The sequence below is a fragment of the Grosmannia clavigera genome (assembly GCF_000143105.1).
Source record: "Grosmannia clavigera kw1407 unplaced genomic scaffold GCSC_156, whole genome shotgun sequence".
NCBI lineage: Eukaryota > Fungi > Ascomycota > Sordariomycetes > Ophiostomatales > Ophiostomataceae > Leptographium > Leptographium clavigerum.
Window position 1 is genome coordinate 1190891 of NW_014040784.1, and position 20339 is coordinate 1211229.

At 55.8% G+C, this 20339-nt stretch overlaps 5 protein-coding genes across 5 annotated transcripts; 1 reads left to right on the forward strand and 4 right to left on the reverse strand.

Annotated features, from left to right (window-relative positions):
• Positions 1 to 3818: 3818 nt before the first annotated feature.
• On the reverse strand, positions 3819 to 6715 carry CMQ_2421 (tRNA-splicing endonuclease positive effector; the record flags this gene model as incomplete). Its single annotated transcript, XM_014316379.1, has 3 exons — positions 3819 to 3971; positions 4001 to 6598; positions 6668 to 6715. 3 exons carry the CDS (start codon positions 6713 to 6715, stop codon positions 3819 to 3821), a joined length of 2799 nt encoding a protein of 932 aa, XP_014171854.1.
• Positions 6716 to 7533: 818 nt separating this feature from the next.
• CMQ_2144 (Rho GTPase activator) lies at positions 7534 to 10287 on the reverse strand (the record flags this gene model as incomplete). The annotated part of the gene is made up of 6 exons (XM_014316102.1): positions 7534 to 7808; positions 7865 to 8014; positions 8074 to 8986; positions 9048 to 9244; positions 9315 to 9918; positions 9988 to 10287. The coding sequence occupies 6 exons, from the start codon at positions 10285 to 10287 to the stop codon at positions 7534 to 7536; spliced, it is 2439 nt and encodes an 812-aa protein (XP_014171577.1).
• Positions 10288 to 11438: 1151 nt separating this feature from the next.
• On the reverse strand, positions 11439 to 12491 carry CMQ_2316 (bacilysin biosynthesis oxidoreductase; the record flags this gene model as incomplete). The annotated part of the gene is made up of 1 exon (XM_014316274.1): positions 11439 to 12491. One exon carries the CDS (start codon positions 12489 to 12491, stop codon positions 11439 to 11441), a length of 1053 nt encoding a protein of 350 aa, XP_014171749.1.
• A 737-nt stretch (positions 12492 to 13228) lies between these two features.
• Positions 13229 to 14555, forward strand: CMQ_2305 (aspartate-semialdehyde dehydrogenase; the record flags this gene model as incomplete). Its single annotated transcript, XM_014316263.1, has 4 exons — positions 13229 to 13259; positions 13338 to 13595; positions 13667 to 14425; positions 14488 to 14555. The coding sequence occupies 4 exons, from the start codon at positions 13229 to 13231 to the stop codon at positions 14553 to 14555; spliced, it is 1116 nt and encodes a 371-aa protein (XP_014171738.1).
• Positions 14556 to 15144: 589 nt separating this feature from the next.
• CMQ_2425 (c2h2 finger and ankyrin domain protein) lies at positions 15145 to 17217 on the reverse strand (the record flags this gene model as incomplete). The annotated part of the gene is made up of 1 exon (XM_014316383.1): positions 15145 to 17217. The coding sequence occupies one exon, from the start codon at positions 17215 to 17217 to the stop codon at positions 15145 to 15147; it is 2073 nt and encodes a 690-aa protein (XP_014171858.1).
• Positions 17218 to 20339: the final 3122 nt, after the last annotated feature.

Consider the following 20339-nt stretch of genomic DNA (forward strand, 5'->3'; position numbering starts at 1 on the left):
CGCAGAACTTTGATGCTGTCGAGTTAACCAAGTTTTCAAGTCAAAATCGGCCAGGGACTATGTTTGCGGATGATATGAGAGAGAAAGAAAAAAGAAAATGAGGGTGGGAAGAAGAGTTTATAAGATTTCTCCATAGAGAGAGCTGACGGTATTGACTCCCCCCTCTAGAGATCTCGATTATCGTGCGAGTTGGTTTGTAATGACTTCTGCGTATGTAATGACTTCTGTGACCAAAACAACATCAAGTAAAAAGCAACAGCGGCATAATCTCGCGTGGGTGGTACTAAGCAAAGCAAGGTTGCCCCGTATATTGAATTTCAAGATCTCGTGGCTCGTCACGGGAGAAGAGTTGTTGTCGACTCGAGGGTCCACTGACAAGGACCAGAAGTTGTCGCTATGTAAGAGTTGTAAGTCAAGCCAGTGCGGAAGACTTGCCACAGCGACTGTGCAAGACGTGCTCGTCTCTACCAAGCAAAAAATCGACAGGAAGAAAGAGGAGAGGAGAGGACGGGTGCAAAAGAAGAAGAGAGGAAGAGAATTAGAGGAGAAGAGAGGAAGGTAAGATGAAGTTGAAAGTCAGATCACTCTCTGGCCGAAAAGGAAAGGGACGTTGGAACAGCAAAAGAAGAGGGAACCATGAACATCCTAGACGTTCCATTGTACCTTCCTTACTAATCTAGATGCATGTCTGGTCAAACAGGCCAACAACCGCGGAGAACTGGCAGATTCAATGCCATACATGGTCATTCTTTCCTAAACAAGAGCCTAGCTGGGTATTCTCGATCTCCCTTCCAATTAGGTATCATTGATGTGACTGGACGGGATAAGTGCGTTGCAGCGCTCTGCCCTACATACTTGACCGTCAGCCGCCCGCGTGAGTGGGGATGTGAAATAGCATTGCACTGCGCAGCCAAGGTGAGGGCTTGTGAAAACAGCACCTCCGGGCTTGAGCCGGTGCTCGTTCCGCGAACCCCCCTGTCTTGCCTGCCGGTTCTGCAAGGATGAGTGGTAAAACCTCGTCATCGTCTTGCGACATGGAAAGAGAGGGTACGTTTAGACACGGTCGCAATGACCGATGCTGGCCAGACAGCTTGCAATATTCCGGTCGACTTAGCTCACCGATGGAACTGCTACATAGTATACTGCTCCATGGGAAGCTCAAACAAGTCTCAAGGGCGGGGGGGAGAGGAGGGGGGGGGGTGAAGATTTTCACAGCCCGCAGACGGTAAAACCGCAACCACGACCAGGGTCCACGAAGTATTGGATGCGGGCTGTACAGCGACCGCAGGGGCCAAACAACGCGTTCAGAGAATATACCGAGGACATGCAGTTTCCAGCGGGGAAGATAGAGCCTATACGAAGTACAGCAGCGTGCATTTTGCAGCTCCACCTCCTCAGGCTGTCTCAGCTCCATGTTTCCCTCTGCAGGGACATTTGTGGCCGGAGCCTTCCACCAGACCGGTATACTACAGCGCCCTCCCAAAAATATCGAAAAATCGCCCCGCCAACCAGATTTCCCGGCCAACGGTACAAAGGGGTACGTTGTCTTTAACAGCTAGTACCGCCTGCTATACTGCTTTTAATAGCTAAAAAAAGTATTCATATTATAGATTAAGTACTATTCTTCAATATTTAGTATACCAGCCATGCGCCTTATGTACAGCGGCCAAGCGCCGGGGCAGAGAGTCAATGAACAGATCAATCGCTTCCTGGCTAATCGACCACCAACAGTCTCGAATAGCAGCCTCGAAAGCAGCAGAATCCGCAATGTTTTTCTTTAATTCCCATATAGTAGGGTATTTTTTAATTAAAATACGCTTCATTTGGGCCCAAACATGCTTAATTGGATTTAAATCCGGACTGTGGGCAGGCTAAAAAGGAAGCAGCTTAATTTGATTCTCTGCTAGCCAATTCATTGACGATGCAGATATATGTACCTTCGCGTTATCTTGCTAAAAGTAACGAAACCATTGTAAAAAGGTAGAAGGCCCTCCTTTAATGCTTTTTAATAGCTCTACAAAGTATAGCCACCTTTTTTGCCCTTGCCAAAGTCTCTCTCTATTAAGATTAACTCTGTTCGGCCTCCCTTCCAAATCCCACCCTAAAACATTAATGAAATAGCAGGTCTTCCGTGCGATCGAAGGTTTACATAGTTCCGTAGCCATTTCTGCGCAGATGTTCGAAAAAGGAAAACAGCACCGTTATTTGCAACGTTTTGGCAGCTGCTTTCATTAGAAAAGAGAGTAGCAAATTAGCTAAGATTTATAGTATTAACAAAACATAACATATAGAAAGCAATTCTTTATTGTTTCTAATCTAGTCGCGTGTAAAATTAAGCCGATCCTTTACATTTGCTACAGTAAGAGGTATTCTTTCTAAAGCTTTCCATTTTCGTATATTTTGTTCACGAAAGGCGCGCCGTATAGTAGAAGCAGACGGCCGAGCAAGCACTCTTTTTGCTAGCTCGTTATATGTAATTTGGGGCTCTTGTTTCGTCTGTTGAATAAGGTATCGTGTGTTTGAACAGCTAAGAATCCTTGGCCTACCGCGGCCAGACCTATTAGCAAAGCTATGTGTAGCTGTAAAGCGATTAATCGTAGTGTAGATAGTAACAGGACTAACGCCAAATGCGCGTGCAACGGCTGACTGCGACGCACCGCCGGCTACAGCACCAAAGGCAACTGCGCGTGCTACCAGACTTAACTGGCCTTTAGCCGTCCTATCGGCCGTCAAAATGCTACCGATTTTTAATTAGATTAAGCATCTTTTCGTCGATTTATGGCCTTTTTAAGAATGGGTGTAGGTTTTTAATTAATGGAGGACGCGAAAATGCGCGATCACTTTTTCGATATTTTTGGAACCCCACTCACTGTACGTACAGCACCGCCTGAACCGACACCCCCAGTCCAGGCTGTGCTGGAGCCCCAGCTAGGGATCACCATCAGCTAGATCTCGTCAATCTGACTCGCGAAAAAAAATCCCCTAAACGGCAGATCCACTATTACACATCCTATTGTCCCCGTCTGCATCCGAAGGCTCTCATTTTTCCTATCGTTACATACGCGGGGCAGAAAGCCCACGGACAGGCCGTGGTTGCAAACTTAAAGCATCAATCCAGCTTGTAGGTTTCTAATGTTGCAACACGGAGGCCCTCCAGAACACAAAGACTCCACACCGCAATGTCTCTCGGTGAGACTACGACGTAGAAAGCCCATCGTACAGCGAATGCCAAACTCTACCTCAACTATCGGGCAGCGCCGCCTTCTAGCTGCTCGGTCTGTCAACTCTCACAGTCCAAGAGGCAAGAGCAAATCCCTGCAAATGGCGGCGAGCTTGAGCTCCCTCTTTCCCTCTCATTTTCTATGAAGCGAGTATTCCGCACACTCAGCTCGTCGATGCTTGCATACACCCCTACACCTTGTAGCAGTCTGTCACAGCCCTGCAAGGCCCTGTGCATCTCACAAGCTGTTGGTGGCAACTAATTTTAAAGCATTCGTATACGATTATACAGGCCCATCATGGGACTGCCAACCAATCTTACAGAGACCACGGCTACGTGACGGGTAAGTCATCACCAGTGGCAAACGTCATGTTGCCTGTATGTTCAGCTAAATCGCAAGCTATGCAAAACATAGGCGCCTACTAAGCTGAGAACCACAAACCCTAGGCTTTTGTTTTCCATAGCACGTTGTTATCGGCACAGTCTACAGACTGCCATACCAATATTCTCTGTCCTTGTCACTTCGTTCCAAGTGATAGCGCTCCTGCCAGTGCCTCACAGCTGAGAAAATACACAAATTGACTGACATAAAACGGTGCTACACCACTGTACCGTCTCTGAGCTCGCCCTCCTTGGCCGCCTTGACCGCCTTTGCTGACAAAGTGCTCCACGTCGAGTCCGGGGTCGATACCACATCTGCACCTTTTTCAGCCGAAGATGTTGCCCTGCCACTGCACGAGCGCACTGCCCACTTCGAGACAGCTCCATTGTTAGGCTTACTAGCCAGAGCTCGTGGCGTTGTGAGAGCAATGTTATAGAGTGCTTGCAGACCGCTTCGTCGGGTGTTGTTGATGGCTTGCCATCGCTCCAGCGCAGGTTGACCACACGCCCTTCGTTGATTCCTTCACGACCATTCTTGCACGCGTCGTAGAGCTTGCGCAAGTATCGGGTGTAGCGGAACCCATGTGAGATTGGCATGTTTGGGTGCATTAGATGCCACTCGCCTTGCCGTGCGCGTGTCAATCCTACGTTAAATCGGTACATTCCATCCATAAAATCGGTTGGATGCTCTCGCACATAGTCGATCCCGACAATGTCAGCCTCGTGTCCCTGGGCACTGTCCCATGTCCGAGCTTCCACCCTCTCCAGAATGCTGAATCCGGGATGAGCCGCTGCAAGTGTCTCGATCGCTTCTTTGTACTTCGCTACCGCAGCTTTGTAAGGGGTCAGAAGCAATATTGTACCAGGCTTGGCCGTATTTCCGGTACACCGGAAATGCTTGTCCAGCACCAGGTCCAGGACCCGCTGCATGGTCCATTCCAGGTGCTGCTGGTGGTACCAGCTTGTACCAACTTGGGATGCATGGCCGATTTGCAGCAGGTGTACAATCAGCCGTGGGACGACGCAGTTCATTCCCGAAAGATTGCGGAAGTAATTCCGGACGAACCCGGCACATGGGGGGAATCTGTCTGCGTGAGGAATGCCTGACACCATTTGGCCATCGTATATCAATTTAGACGGTAAGCGCTCCAGCCGTCCATACGCCCGGTGATTAATCAGCAACTGGTACTTAAGAACACCTGCAAGGTATGCTCGCTCCATCGCAGAAGTTTGCAGTTGCAGTGCCAATGGATTGGTCTGCCGGCTCTTTGCAGTTGGCTGGGTCTGTCGATGGTCGCCAATGAAAATCCAGCCCACGGTAGGGCAAAAGCTTCCAATTGCAATCAGTGTCGAAAGTTCCCGGGCATGGGCAGCCTCATCGAAGATGACAAGATCTGGAAAGAACATATCTTTGAAGGCCGTCGCCGCCACACAGGGTGTTGCAGCGATGAAATCGGCTTCTTGGAGCACTGTTTGGTACAGGAGAAAAATCTCCCGCCGAAGCGTTCCATTCTCCAGGACGTTGCCATCATTCGCTACCAACAGCTCTGTGAGCTTGCGAAAGTCAGATAGGTTTTCATCGTAATGATTCCACGCTGCCTCATCAAGTGTGACGATAATCTCCCGATGACGATTGGTTTTCTGACTCGGCTCTGTCGATTGAGCCATGTAGATGCGCAAGAAATTTTTCGAAAAGTCGACATCGGGTTCGTCAATATTGCTGAGACGGGCAATTTGGCCGGAGTCTCGGTTGCCATCACCCTGTGCACGATTCTGTGCCGGCCCGAAGCGAATGCTTCTCTTGAGCTCCGTACCAAATGTCCTCATCCTGATGGCTCGCTTCGCAAGCCCAGCACCCCGCATCATCTTAACATACTTGACTGTGGCATCGTCTAGGGGATCATTGATGTCTAGCAGGTACAGAACCTTGGCAGTTGTTCTGCTTTGGAGAAGTCCGATCACGGTCATCGCCCAGTCCGTCTTGCCCCCACCCGGTCCCCCGGGAAGCAGACCTAGCCCACAAGGCATATCGAAAAGAAGACCGTCGTATGCCTCTCTCTGATGCTCGTTCAAGCGCTGATATTTGTTCATGATAAACGTCGGGATGCCAGAGTTAAACTGGTCTGGGTTTTTCATATGTGGGAAATGCTCGAACAGGTTCACCGAGAAAGCCGGATTGCGGAAGTCTAGAAGATACTTAAACGCGGCAAATTGTTTGACTTGGATTGCTCGACGGTTCGGAAACCTCCCTTTTCCGAAACTCGACGGGGGCTTGCTCGGCTGGTGTTGATTCTGGTTATGGTAGATCTTGTTTTTCTTTGGCACCTGCCCGGGAGCAGCATTGCTGGTATTGGCTATAGACGGAATAGTGGCTGCTCGGGAAAGCCTGCCCAAACACCTCATCTCGGCATCAAATGTAGCACTGGGCTTTGAAAAGAAGAAGCCGACATGAATAGAATTGTTGTCGTTCAAGATCAGAGAATCTAGGGTCCGTTCCTGGTCTTTCTCATCTGAAACTAGGGCGTGAATCACGGACCGTGCGTCGTCATCCTTCTGTGATAGAGTGACGTTGAACACGAGAAGGCTCGCCCAGCTCTTCTTTGACTTGCTCATGAGTGCGAAATTGTTGCTCATGCGCCGTGCCAGCCACCACATGGTGCTACCTATACCGGTGTCTGGATCAACGACGTGGACATGACAGGTCTCTCCGACGCTGGGAAACTTGGCAGCCATGTCAAGAGGTGCCTTCACGAGCATGACCCACGTCTCATCGTCCCCTCCAGAGGGCACGGCAATGAGGGTCCAAGCCCTGAACGTGTTGTTTTCCTTGTTGAAGGAAGCCACTTCCTGTGCCTCATGGTTCTCTTCATACAGGGAGGCTGTCTTGTGTATGTCCTTGAACTGCTCAATAGAGTCAAAGCGGACTATTAGCTCAGGGCCATCTTGTACAGTATCCGGCACCGGAGGATAGTTGTAGTCGGGAGATTCTGCCGATCCCTGAGGTGAGCGTTAGCATTTGGAAGCTTCCAGGAAGGAAAGAGGCTTGGCCAGACTCGCATGAAAAACGCCACCAATGGTTTTAGTGTCGAGGAAAGTCTTCATGGCTGCAATCATTCTGTCTGCATTGTGAGGACTTTCGATGTCAGCTATGTATCGTGCCATTGTGAGATGGCGATTGCAGTCTTCCTAGCAGTGTTTCATAGGTGATCCGAAAGTTTTTTGCAACCAAGAGCAGGTGTGAAGAGTTCAACAACTTGTTACTGCAGGAAGAGCGAGGACAACAATATACAATGGGTATCGTAGATAGTGGCACGGCACAGAGAGAAATGTCGAGTGTTGTAAAGGTTGTTGACCAGCACACGACTTGTCCTCTTTAGCTAGGGATGGAAGATGAAAAGAAGGACAGAGGAGTGAGGACTAGAATTATTAGAGACAGAATATATACAGCACAGGGAGCATACTATTTCCGCAAGGGAATCGAGTGTCTCGTTGTTGATAGGCACGAGGAAGGTGCGTTTCTACCATTTGACTCATAACTCAACTTTCCTGTCCTGTTAGGGAAGGCACGCCGTTTTACTAAAAAATGGCCTCCAGAATGCAGCAAAATCGGACAAGCTGGTCTCATACATTCGGCCCTTTCCATCTTGCTGAAATCCAAGACAGGACTGCTGAGACGCTGTAGATGATGTAGTTGCAGCCGTCTATCATTGACGATACTAGACAGAGAAATAAGACAACAGATATCGTGTTCATATCTGACTAGAGATGCCAAAAATCGGACTACATTAGCATAGCTGCCTTAATACAGAAGGGACGGGAAGAAGCAGTCCACATCGATGCGTGAATCAAGAAGGAAGAAAGTAGAAAAATCAGATCCAACGCCCAGAGATGTACAATCTCCCCGCCCGCTTTTGTTGATTCAATACCGACACTCAATCCTCATCAAAGATCTGGTACGTGTTCTGCAAGATAGTGTCAATCACACGGACATGCCAGCGGCCCTTTTCGGCGTCGATGGCGCCGGCTCCCATCAGTGTTGGTCCAAACACGATGGCCAAATTCTGGGACGTCATGCGCGTGACGGACATGTTCTCGACAACACGGTTCAAGTGCAGCACCAAGGCCCGCAACGTGGCGTAGTTGGGGTCTGGCAGGTCATTGATAACCGCGTGCAGGGAATCCCGGCGGACGGTGTCATCGTCGTGTTCTTGGTGCTAGTTAGCAAAGTAATCAAAAGAGCCAAGAAAGGGATGGAGATCTCACGAGCTGCGAGAACGAATCGATCGTAGTGTTCTCTAGTCAGCAGAGGGTCCGGAAGGTCTCTGAAGAACTGCTTCAGCAGACCGGCCACACTATTGACGTCGTGGAAGAAGTTTTCAGGGTTGCGGAAGTCCAGCTTGGGAGAGGTAGTGTCTGGAGAGAGTTAGCAAGACATCTTCAACAACTGGTTGCCAATATGTGGGCTTTCATACCAGTATCAAACATGGACTTGAGCTTGTTCACGTGCGGCAGTGATCCCGAGAGCCGGTAGATGCCCTCCACAGTGAGGCCAAATAGATCAACGGCCTGGATGCACTGGTACACCACCATGGGCACGGCCAGGCCATCGCGATCGTACAGGGTCTCCAAAGAGACGCCAAAAACAGGCTTCGAAGGGGCGCCGCCGCCGATGGGCGCAGACAGATGCGGCAGCATTGGGCTGGACTGTTGCTGCAGCTGCAGCTGCTGTTGCAGCTGCTGTTGCGGCTGCGGCTGCGGCTGTTGTTGCACCAGTGGCTGCGGCAGCTGTGGAGCGTTGAGCATGGTGCTGGTAAGCGGCGGGGCTACCGCTGGGGGGGGAGCGCTGCCCTTTGTCTGGAAAGGCAGGGCGCCAAGCTGTGGTGGGCCGTCAATAGCAGGTGCCGAATAAGGGGGGACAGCCGGGCTGTTGTTGTTGTTGCTGTAGTAGCGCGAGCTTTGAGTTGCTGCGAGAGGTGCGGGAGTGAACGCTGACGGGCTCTCGGTGGAAGGACCACTGGTCGTGGGAGTACCAACGCTTGGCAACGAGTTGTGCGGTTGCGGCGGCGGCGACTGCGGCAGAAGCGGCGGCTGCGCAGTGGTGCCCTGGGACGACCGGCTGTTCTGGCCGAAGGCGCTGCTATAGCTGAAGCTGCGTTCATGCTGGTGACTGGAGCTGGGGGCAGGCCCGAGAGTTTGGGGACCTCGCGCAGCGGATGCACTGGTAGACCCATACGGCGTTGGGGTTGCTGTTACTGAAGACTGCAGGGTGTCGGTGTAGGAAGTCTGGGACAGCCCTGTGGGCTGAGACACGGACTGCGAGGAGGTGTGGGTTCTTGAAACGCTCGGCGAAGAGGCCGGAGGTTGGCTGGACGCGCCGCCAAGAACCTGATGGTGGTCAGCATGTATGCATGCATGCACAAGAGCGGAAGAAAACGGGCTGACTTACCGGATGACGCTCATACTTCGGGTCGCCGGTCTTGGGCGGTACCTTGCTGTGGAAAGTGGAGATGTAGTGGTTGAGATCTTTTTCGGTATCGACAGAGATGACCACTTCCCGCAGGCTGCGAACATCAGGCTTCTGTGCCGACTTGATAGGGCTGATGCTGAGGCCGTTGCTTAGCAGCAGCTTCTCGCTGAAGGAAGCTGCATAGGAGTTAGCCTTGTTTGTGCAAATGTACAAGATCCCCCCTCCAATAACTTCCAAACTGCTTACCATATTTCTGCACCTGAAGAACGACGCCACCATCGCACTCGCGGACAATATCCTGCAGGGCCTTTATGATCTCTGGGCGGCCAGTGGCCAGCAGCTCGGCGCGTTCCCGCGAGAGGGTGTCGACGCGGTTGTGATAGTCCTCGTCGGCACCGTGCAGCTTGCGCAGCAGATCCTCCTCGTGCTGGGCGGCCGACTTGTGGCCCTTGAAGCCGAAGCCGGCGCGGCGGCCTCCGACATCGCCGGTACGCACGCGGTCGTACTCCTCGGCCAGGGAGTCGTACTTGGCCTTGGACTTGCGCGTGCCGGCCTCGAGGTCGACGATCCGCTGCTCGGCTGCCAGGCCGGTCTGTTTCCAGCCCTTGCGGCTCTTCTCGGCCATGGCAGCCAGCTCCAGCAGGTCTTCGTGCATCTGGTGGAGCGAGACGGAGAACTGGTAGCCGTTGTCGGCCATGCGGGTGTGGATGTCCATCATCTCGGTAAAGGCGGTACCAAAGGTGTCCTGGCTGCGCGCCACGTTATCCTGGGTCGTGCGAGCCAGCTTGCGCATGCCGGACGAGTACTCTTCTTCGAGCTGGGCACGTTTCTTGAGGAAGAGCGAGAATTCCTGGCAGCCGAAGCCGGGTCAGAACAGACATCCGGGAACGGGGGCGGGTGAGGTGTGCGTGACACGTACCTTGGCTGTGGCGACACTCTGCTTCAGGCGGCCAAGCATCGTGACGATGCCAATTTCCGACTGCAGGACATCCTGCACTGGTTTTGGCAGCTCGGTCGACCCGGCTGTCTGCTTGGGGCTCGTGGGCGAGCCCAGCCCGGCTATGGGGTCGGACGCAGCAGTGGCGTCATTTTCGACGCCGCCGATTGCAGCGGTCATCGGTGCAGATAGACCGGTTGGTGAGCCCAGGTTGTAGGTCGCGTTTCCAGATGGGCCATCGGAAGGCGAGGCGATTGTAGGGTAATCCGTGGCGGCCGCCATGGCAGGCGGAGAGACGAGCGAACGATAGTTCCAGTAGAGGGGGAGATCGACAGAAGATGGCCGTGGACGGACGCAGTGACGGAAGGAAGGACGAGCTGCTGAGGATGGACTGAGAGGCCGAGACCGAGAATGCGCGGCCGATTCGTCAAGAGAATGACGATGGTGGGAGAAAAAGGAAGGAGAGAGACAGAATGGCCAGTCGGGGCGACAAGAGAGGGGTTGTTGCCGTCTGGTGGTGCAGAGCCGCGTTTGTGTATCGCTCGTGTTTCCTTGTGGCCGTGGGACAAAGCGTAAGCGTCGGCCGGTTGGGCGCGAACGCGAAGCGAAGAGAGAGGAGAGGCGAAATGCGATCGCGATGGTCGAGGCTGGAGAAGCGAATAGGAACAGGAGAGGCGGAAGGAGCTGCTGTCCGCTGCAATGCCTTTGCGGGAGACGAGTTTTCTGGCCGGACACGTCGCGCTGCAGATGCGGGTGGCCTTTCTTGGCAGGAGCGACTTGTTAGGAAAGGGCGATGAAACCGTAGCGGGATTATGCGCGTGTGGGGGGTGTCCTTCTCTGCAGCGCCTTCTGCTTCTGCCTGGCTTCCTGGCGTTGGCAGATTTAGGCGCCTAATGATTACGAGCCGTTTAATTGCGGGGGCATCGCACACATCTTGTTGTCGAGGCTTGGAAAAGGCTGTCTGCCCGGGTTGAGACAACTCTACGAGCACGCGTACCTGGACGTGGTGACGTCGCAATGGCCGAGGCCAGGGTGCCATCTGGCTCTGACGGCGATGGGACGATATCCACACGATCTTGCCAGTGGGCCTCTGTTGTGCCTCCAGAAACCATATCGTGGCATTGGAATCAGGGCGGACTGGCCCCCCTCTCCCTATTGTCCACATGTCGGCACTAACGTCCACCCCTCCCCCTGGGCGCGAGCGCGTTTACGAGTACATGGTAAGATTCAATGTATCCGCCGAATCTCCATCCTGTACTTTTGGCCGAGGCCTTTCGTCTTAGCTCGTCTGTCATTTAGCAGAGACAGCCACACATTCCAGCAGCAAGCCACGTTGAAAACTTCCGAGACGCATTCCTTATTCCTACGCATAAGCTCTACTTATTTCCTCGTATTCCGACGAGGCCAGCCAGCAACCAAAAGATGTCGCTAAACTAGCCTAGCCAACCGCGCAGCAAAGTCAGGTAATTGATCAGCCGGGTGTAGCGCAGCACAAACACCTCGCAGTTCTCAAAGTCGTGGGCATAGCATTCAAACACGGCCTTCTCCCGCACGTCCGGCCCTGCCTTGCTGACGACCTTGAAGTGGTCCTCGTCGCCCTCGAGCAAGGCCCGGGGACCAATGGCTAGGGCACGGCCGCGAACGGCCTCGTCAGCCATGAAGCGGGTGCCGGCATCGATGACGTCGGCAACGGTGGCCTTGCTGGCACCGGCTAGCAGCAGCTTGCCGGTCGCGGGCACGATGTTGGTCTCGACAAAGTACGGGCACAGCATGTTGACGCGGATGCCCTGGCGGTAGACGGTGCCGCGCAGAGCGCGAAACAGGCCGACCACGCCATGTTTGGCGGCCGTGTACTGAGCCTGGCCGGGCAGCCCCAAAATGCCGGCTATGGAGCTGATGAGGAGGAGGTGGCGGTCACACTTGGCCGCGCCGGCCTTTGTGTTCCGCGGCAGCCAATACAGCGCCAGATGCACCGAGTAGAGCACGCCTGTAAGGTTCACGCCGATCACGTGCAACCGAGGCGGCTTGGGATCGGCAATGACGTCGGACGGACTGCCTGGTGCCGGCTCTGGGCACTCGTGTCCGCGGTTTCCCGCCGGCGTCTCATTCTCGGAGATGCCAGCGTTGGGCACGGCGGCATCGATGCCTCCCGTGGCGCTACGCTCGACGGCGGTGCGGAAAAAGGCTACCTGGCTCTGCCAGTCGGTCACGTCACAGTGGTGGTAGTGGTGATACTTGCCGCCGGGTATGGTGGTGCGCAGCTCGGCCACGAGGGCCTCGCCCGCCGCGTCGTCAATGTCGCCAACGGCAATGTGGGCGCCGTGCTGAGCCCATTTGCGAGCAAAGGCTGCTCCGAAGCCTGAGGCGCCGCCGGTAATCAGAATGGTCTTGCCGGCGAGGCTGGCGAGGTCGTATGGGATGCTAGTGTCCACAGGCGGAGACTGGTGGACGATCTCGGAGATGTTGTTCACTTCGCCAAACGCCATTGTGGAAGAGTTGTCCTTGCGGTGCGTTGATCAGAGCCTTGATTTGGAAAGCGAAACAGAAGCTGAACCGTAACGATAGAGGCCTGATGCATTGCTCAAAAGCGGGGGAGCACACGTATATGACCACAAAGGCTTGTACGCAACCTCGGTACTTATGTGTGGCATGGTGGTGGCTGTTGTTGTGGTGAAGTGAAAATGACATAGTATGCATGTGCTCGTATGAAGGTTGCCTGTACAGATTGCTAGCTATGTAAAGATACGTAGATGCACACAGGCAGATGTCCGGCGATTGCATCACGTGACTGTTAGCTCGATGTGTTGGAGGAAGGAGCAAGCAGCCAGACATCAGCTATACCTGTTTCGTATAAAAGGCAGCACAAAAGGTAGCACGAGTACGAATATCTTGCAATACGGCTCAGATTATAGCCTCGGCGTCATCTCTTGCTAGAATGCTACCACAGAAACAGCACCTTGGCCTACAGCGGGGCGGTCTATATCCAATCAGCCTTGTGTCCAAAACAGCTCCGATCGCGGGCTAGAAGTGGTGGGGGTTGCGCCAGAGAGGCAAAAAGGGCACTCGCACTGTGGGTAAATACGCAAAAAGCCCCAAAAGCCAAGAAACCACGCCAATTGGATGAGTCAAAGCTTGCTCAGACCACCTCGTCCCAGCCATATATCTTCTCACAGTTCTGTCATCCGCTCGACATCCGCTCGTTTGACCTTCGCCACGCTCCAACATGACGGCTCCGTTTCCCACCAAGAAATGCGGTAAGACGGGCTCGGAGGGAGAGAACGGCAGAGCCGCAGACGCCTGGCCGGCCGCTTGCTGACAGGTCTTTTGTCCAGGTGTCCTCGGCGCCACCGGCTCCGTGGGCCAGCGCTTTATCCTGCTGCTGCAGGCACACCCGAGCTTTGTGCTGGTGGCCGTCGGTGCGTCCAGCCGATCGGCTGGGAAGAAGTACCGCGATGCCGTGCGGTGGAAGCAGGCGACGCCGATCAGCGACCGCGTGGGCGACCTGGTCGTGCGCGAGTGTCAGTCCAGCGAGTTTGCCGACTGCGACATTGTGTTTAGCGGTCTCGACGCGGACGTGGCGGGCGAGATCGGTAGGTCGCCATGAGATGGATCGGATGGATGTGATGACTTCCATCGTGCTGATATAATCATCACCCGCAAGAAACCGAGTTCTTTGGTGCCAACCTGGCGGTGTTCTCCAACGCCAAGAACCACCGCCGCGACCCGCTGGTGCCGCTGGTGGTGCCATCGGTCAACTTGGACCACCTGGCGCTGATCCCGCACCAGCGGCTGCACCACCCGACGGCGCTGGCGGCCAGCCGGCCGATCGACCGCGGCTTCCTGGTGTGCAACAGCAACTGCGCCGTGGTGGGCGTGGTGGTGCCGTTTGCGGCGCTGCAGGCGGCCTTTGGGCCGATCGAGGCGGCGTCGGTGGTGACCCTGCAGGCTGTCTCGGGGGCCGGCTATCCCGGTGTCAGCAGCATGGACATCCTCGACAACGTGGTGCCCTTCATCTCGGGCGAGGAGGACAAGCTCGAGACGGAGGCCCGCAAGATCCTCGGCACCATCAGCGCCGACGCTACTGCCCTGGCTGACCGTCCGGAGCTCAAGATCTCGGCTGCCTGTAACCGCGTGCCGGTGCTGGACGGCCACGTCGTCTGCGTATCGCTGCGCTTTGTCCGTCGTCCGCCACCGCCCGCCGACGAGGTGCGCCGCGTGCTGCGCGCCTACTCCAGCGAGGCCGATGCGCTCGGCTGCCCCAGCGCCCCGCGGCCACCCATCGTCGTCATGGATGCTCCCGACCGCCCGCAGCCGCGGCTGGACCGCGATTTGTCCGGCGGCTACGCCGTCTCTGTCGGTCGCGTGCGCGAGGATGAGACCGGCCTCTTCGACATCAAATATGTCGGTCTGAGCCACAACAGTACGTTCCCCTCCATTTCTTGCGCTTGCCTGTCTGTAGACCACACCTCTGACCATGACCAGCTGTCATCGGCGCTGCTGGTGCCTCTATCCTCAATGCCGAGGCCGCTGTCCTCAAAGGCTATGTTTAAGCGGGGAGAATAGAACAAAAGGCCGTGGATAGGACACCCAAGAAACAATAGACAAAATCATCGGCCGAGGCGTTGTCGAAAATGATATCTCGTCGAAGCAGAGCGCGGACATTACCATGCAACCCAAGACCTGCTTGTTTCCGGCTCCGTGCCCTTGTATACGAGTACGAGCAGCGTGCCTGCCATTGGCCAGCCAAGGCCTATCACTGCTCGCACGATGCATGACGCTAGTGCAGATGCGTCCTCGAATGGCAGGCAAATGCGGCCTTGCCGAGCGGACACTGAGTGCTCGTTTTTCGGGCAGACGAGAGAGTGCAGAACAGGACCTGCATGTCTCGGCCGCGCTCGTCGTTTGGCGGTGAGCGTCGAGCCCGATCCTGTACGGAGTATGTACATACACCCTCCTTATCAGACGCGATCACGATGCCATGTCAGACGAGGAAGGTGTATGATTACTAATACTATTCGTGTATGCCCTGTGAATGTCCAAGTCCAAAGCTCCTGCCCAATTAGGAGCCATCAATGCGAGGTATACAGGCGATCTCTTACGCTGTACTCATCGACTCATCGACTCACGTACTCGTCGTGTCTACCCGCCCTGCTGCATCCGCTGCATCCTTGCCTCGGCGGCGCGTGCGCGGCGCTCGCGCTCAAGTCGCTGGCGCTGTTCGGGCGTAAGTCCGCGGGTCTCGGCGTCGCGGATCTCCTGTGCCGACTTAGCCACAGCGGCGGTGACGACGAGGGGCTTCTTCTTGGTGCTTGCAGCAGCAGCGGCGGCAGACTCGGCGGCCAGCCGAGCCTCTTCGGCGCGGCGGCGCTCGGCCTCGCGACGGACGTCGTCCTGCTTTTCGCGGGCGTCGCGCTGATCGGCTTCGGCGCGGGTCATGGGACCAGGCACGTGACTTTCCTCCCAGATATTTGCCGGCAAGTCGGAGGCGGTGCCGGCGAGCTCGCTGCGGGCGACGCGAAAGGCGTCACGCGTGGCACGGTCGCCGGCCAGCTCAAAAGGCGTGCGGCTGTCGCCATTGCGCACAGCTGGATCGGCGCCGGCGCGCACCAGCAGAGCCGTCACCAAGGCCGGTGCGTTCTGGGCGGCCGCTAGGTGCAGCAGCGTCGGCGCGTGGTGGTTCTGCGCCGCGTCGGCCGGCACAAAGCGCAGCGTCGCCGCCGACAGCTGGTTCGCCTGCAGATACGCCAGCAGCGCCGGCACCTTGGACCGTCGCGCCAGGGCCTGCAGCTGAGCCGTGTGCAGCAGCGCCGTCTCCTCCTCTTCGGACCGGAGTGGTCCTCTGTGCTTGTCCTTGCTCTTGGCCTGGGTTTTGGTCGTCTTGTCCGTCTTGTCCACGCTCACCGGCACTGGCTGCATCTCCCGCACCTTGAGCCGGGTCAGCTCGATAAAGGCCCGCATCATCTCGTTCTGTGTCGGCCGCCGCGTATTAAAAGGAAAGCTGCGCAGCCGCGGGTCGCGAGCCTGCAGCACCTGGCCGTCGTACGGTCCAAATAGCGTGCGCCGGTTGGTCGTGCCGGTGGCCCGCACAAATAGCAGCTCGGCCGTGTCCAGCAGCGCCTTCCATTCCACCAGCAGCGCCCGCACGTCGTCCACCAGCGCCTGCTCGTTGTAGCGTCGCAGCGACGAGCCCGCCGAGTGCGCCGTCCCCTTGGCGTTGTCGTTGGCCGACTGCGACCCACCCTGCTTGCGCCGCGTCGTGTACCGGTGGAAGGTCTTGTGGGCTAATACCGTGGCCTCACGGTTCATCGGCACCGACCCTGCCCGCACTTTTCGCGGCGCCAGCGCCACCACCATCGCTGCAAAGTGTCCGCCCCCGATCATGCAGAGGAACACGTGGCGGCCCGTGTATGGTGCTGCCGTCGCTGTCGCTGTCGCTGTCGCCGTCGCTGTTACCTTGCCGCCCGACCCTGCTGCCCCGCTGATCGGCGCCAGCTGTCGTGTACGCACTGCTGCCAGTAGCGCCTCTTCTGCTGGCCGTGCTGCCAGCTCGTCGGCCGTCAGCAGCGCTCGGTACACCCCAAAGCACGTGTGCTCCGGAAGCAGCGGCGACCGGAACCACACCAGCGGCTGCGCCGAAGACGTCGCCACAGACGCTGCATTTCGCTCGTCTCGGCTGCTCATATCGTCCCCTTTGTCTCTGCCGTTGGCGCTTGCCAGGGTTCGCTGCTTCTCGGCAAGCACGGCCTGTTTCTTGAGCAGAGCTGCCAACACGTTTCCCTCTGACTCTATGCTGCTCTTCGCTTTGCCGTCCCGGCTGCTGCCGTCGTCCGTCTCCGAATCTGACTCGGACCAGTCCGATCCCGACAGGCTTTCATCGAGGTTGCCGACCAGCCGCTCAAATTCAGCCTCCGTGACTGGTGCCGCTCCCCGTATCTTCTGCTTCAGATTGTAGTGGTGCAGGTCCGACTTGACGTGGCCTCGCTGATCCACAGCCGTCGAGAAAGATAGCCCACAGAGCGTGCACGCTGGACCGCCGACAGTCGAGCCGAGCTCTGACGCTTCCGATCCTTCGGTTGACGGGGCTGTTGTCAGCGCCTGTGTCTCTGACGCAGCGACGTTTGTCACGTCTGTGTAGGAAAGCGTGTCCAGGATCTCAGCTGGCAGACTGTACAGATACAGCGGCCGCCGTAGGATATCGTTCTTCTTCTCCATCAATCTGGTGGGGGGAGGGGGCTTCCCTCAGCCGTCGACAAAGAAAACCAATCGTCTCTCTTCCGATTCGCCTTGACAATCGACTGTAAGTGTTTTCCCGTCAGCAAGACTGCTCTGCAATAGCTGTTCTCGCCGTCTGTGGCATGGATTTGTCACTGGGTTTATATCACACAGCGTTTTCCGGAGGGGCTGAAGGCTAATCCTTATCGATAAGAACCTATGTCCTGCGCCTCAATCCTCGGCACAGCCTCACTGTTTTTCTTCGCGGTGACTCAGCCGGCCCTTGCAGGTGACAGTGCCGGCAGCCGTCCGCTCCATCACGGCTCCCGTCTCCTCCGCTTATTCACTGTGGCGCATATGATGTGAAAATTTGCAGTATGCACAGGAATCGCCATTCTTAGCGCTGCATGGGCTCATCAGACCCAAATGTGCCGTCCCCACTCTATCCAGGGAGGACTTCTTTTCCTGCCTGAGGGCCTTTCGTGGTGTGCGATCTATTTGTATTAGGCCAATCTGCAAATCAAGGCGAAGCTGCATGCAATTGGCTGCACTGTCGAGACACTAAAATTCGCGGAAGTGGGCCGGAATCTCGTACACTCGAACAAGCACAAGCCCGGCTTTCTCAAAGGCGACGCGTGCAGCCACACTGCTGTGGAGCGCTCCTTTCTAGGGGGACGTTAGCCGTCCGAATAGTCCCAGTTTTGCGTGCTGGAATTTTCCTGTCTTGTCCGGAGAAAGAAGATGGGCCATCCTTCCACTATTCTCCGTACGCTATCCCGTACCCAGGGATGCGGGATGGATTGTGTGGCCCAGTGTCGACCAGCGGCCGTTTTTCGAGGCCCGTCCTCAGATAGCGCCGGATGAGACAGTTGTCAGCACATCACCGATCTTCGGCTTGACTGAGTGCCGAGTACTGGGCAGGTGCACCTGGCCTGTTCTGACAAGTGCATGCGCTGGGAAGAGGCCGAGACCAGAAGGGAAAAGCCGAGTTTGCATATGTGGTGAATGGGCACAGGGAGAGCAGAAGCTAGTGCTATACCCCCCTTTTCCAGTAATGCGCGGGTTTTTCGTCTTCTGTCTATTATTTTTTGCCTTTTGTTTCCCGTCGGTAAGCCCCGTCTCTTATTCATTTCCAGCTCAAGTCGCATCAGAACTCGTAAGCATCTGGTGGCAGATAAGCGACAGGCCTGGCTCATCACTCTTCCTTTGCCCTGACGGCGCCGGCCGCCTCTCGGCCCCAAGACATACAATGCAGCACTCATACAGGTCGTGCTCCGTCCTCGTCGCCCCCAAGGCCAAAAGCGGGCCAGAGGGTTTCGCCGCTGCACGAGGGCCCTGAAGCGGACAGCTACCGGAACAGACGGTTCTAGACAATCGCGCTTGGGGCACAGGCTCCACCTGTGCTGCAGGGCCTGCCTTTGCACATGCCAATTAGCGTAAAACGTTAATTGGGGCGGGCTGCCCAAGCCGCTGCTTGAGATAGTGAGAGACACTTTCGCCTATTCTACCCTCTGCCCTCTGTCCTCTGCACGTCCGAGTCGCCCTGTTTCCTGCACCTGCCGGCTGGCTTACGGTTCACTACCCACGCCCGCCGCCTTCTGCCGTCTGCACGCTTTCGCCTCTGTCACACCCACCCTCTCCCTTTCTTTCCGGCGCGAGACGGCCTTCCTCACCACCACTACCACCACCCATCGTCATGCACGTATGCCCTGTCCCCCATTCTACCGTGTATTAAGGCTTCGCGATTCTGATATCCTTGCCATCGCCGACTGGCCGCTCGACTTCCAGAATCCACTCCCAATAAAACCCCACTTCCAGTAAAACCCACCTCCAGAACCAGAGCCCGCTTTCTTCTTCCTCTCCACCAATCTCAGAACCGGAACTCGTCTCGCCTCACCACTTCTTCCCGCTGCTCATCCACTGCTTCGTCCACTCAGAGCTTTGCTCTTCAGCGTACCCCCCCCCGCCTATCGTGCTGGCCCTGTCCGTCAACCCACGAGCTCCCCATACGGAGTAAGATACCTCTTCCCTAGGGCGTCTCTCGTCGTGCGGTCAGCACTCCTGGACCACCTGCTGATCACGGCGCCCTGTGCTTCCCCCTGCCTACCACGCCTTCCACAGTGTGCAGCCCTAACCTGAGCACCAAAAGACACGCCTGCCTCTGCAAGCACTGTTAGCACTTACGATCTCTGCAGCGTGTATGCATTCACCCCACCCCCCTCTCGTTACTGATGGGCAGGGTCTCGTCTCATCCCTATCTGGTCTTGCACTAAAATGGAAAAGCGATAAAAGAGATAAATAGAATCCGGCTCCCACACAGAACCGCATCCCACTACTCAGTAGACTGCTGGTTCCACAATCCTCATTTACCCACTTCTTTTCGTCCCCTTGTTGGGTGCACTTGCCTTCCACGTCCGCGCACGCATCGCCCCCTTCCTCCCCTCCCCCCCAATTCCAATTCGCGCCTACTCGCTCGTTTTCAAAAACTTCCAAAAACCTTTGCCAATATCATCTTCTCTCCAACCATTTCCAAATCCCCTCCTATTCCCCTGCTATCCATTCCCCTTCTTACCGCCATTCGCTTCTGCACAAATATCCCAATTTAACAGCCTCCCTGTCCCAATCTCGGCCGTTCCTGAGCCGATACCTTGGGCAGCCTGGATCGCCGCCACTGTCTCCACAGCATTTCGCGACGCCAAATTTCACTCAGAAAAATATCGATCAATCAGCGCAGCAAGCAGCAACAATCAATTTCAACCGCATCCCCTTTGCCTCCGCGCAAGCCGCCTTTGGGGTAACCTCTTCGTCCAGACGCCTGCAAGCACGCACGCGCGCTTTTTACCACAGTCTTTCGCCTTTCGCTGCTTCGCAAGAAATTATCCTCGAGCCAGCTCGTCATCCGACATAGAGCCCTTTTCCCGCCTATTACCGCCACCTCAAATCACGCCCACTCACTTTTATTCCATCGTCTTGTCACAGCATCGATAGCTACTCAGACACCGTATCTCTTACCTCCTTCTGTTCGCCTCCGTGCATCGTCGCTCCTCTTCGCGAGGAATGTTTGAGAGCTCCACGTCTGCCTCGTCGTCCTTTGCGCCGTTTCCACGAGGCATTCACCCTTT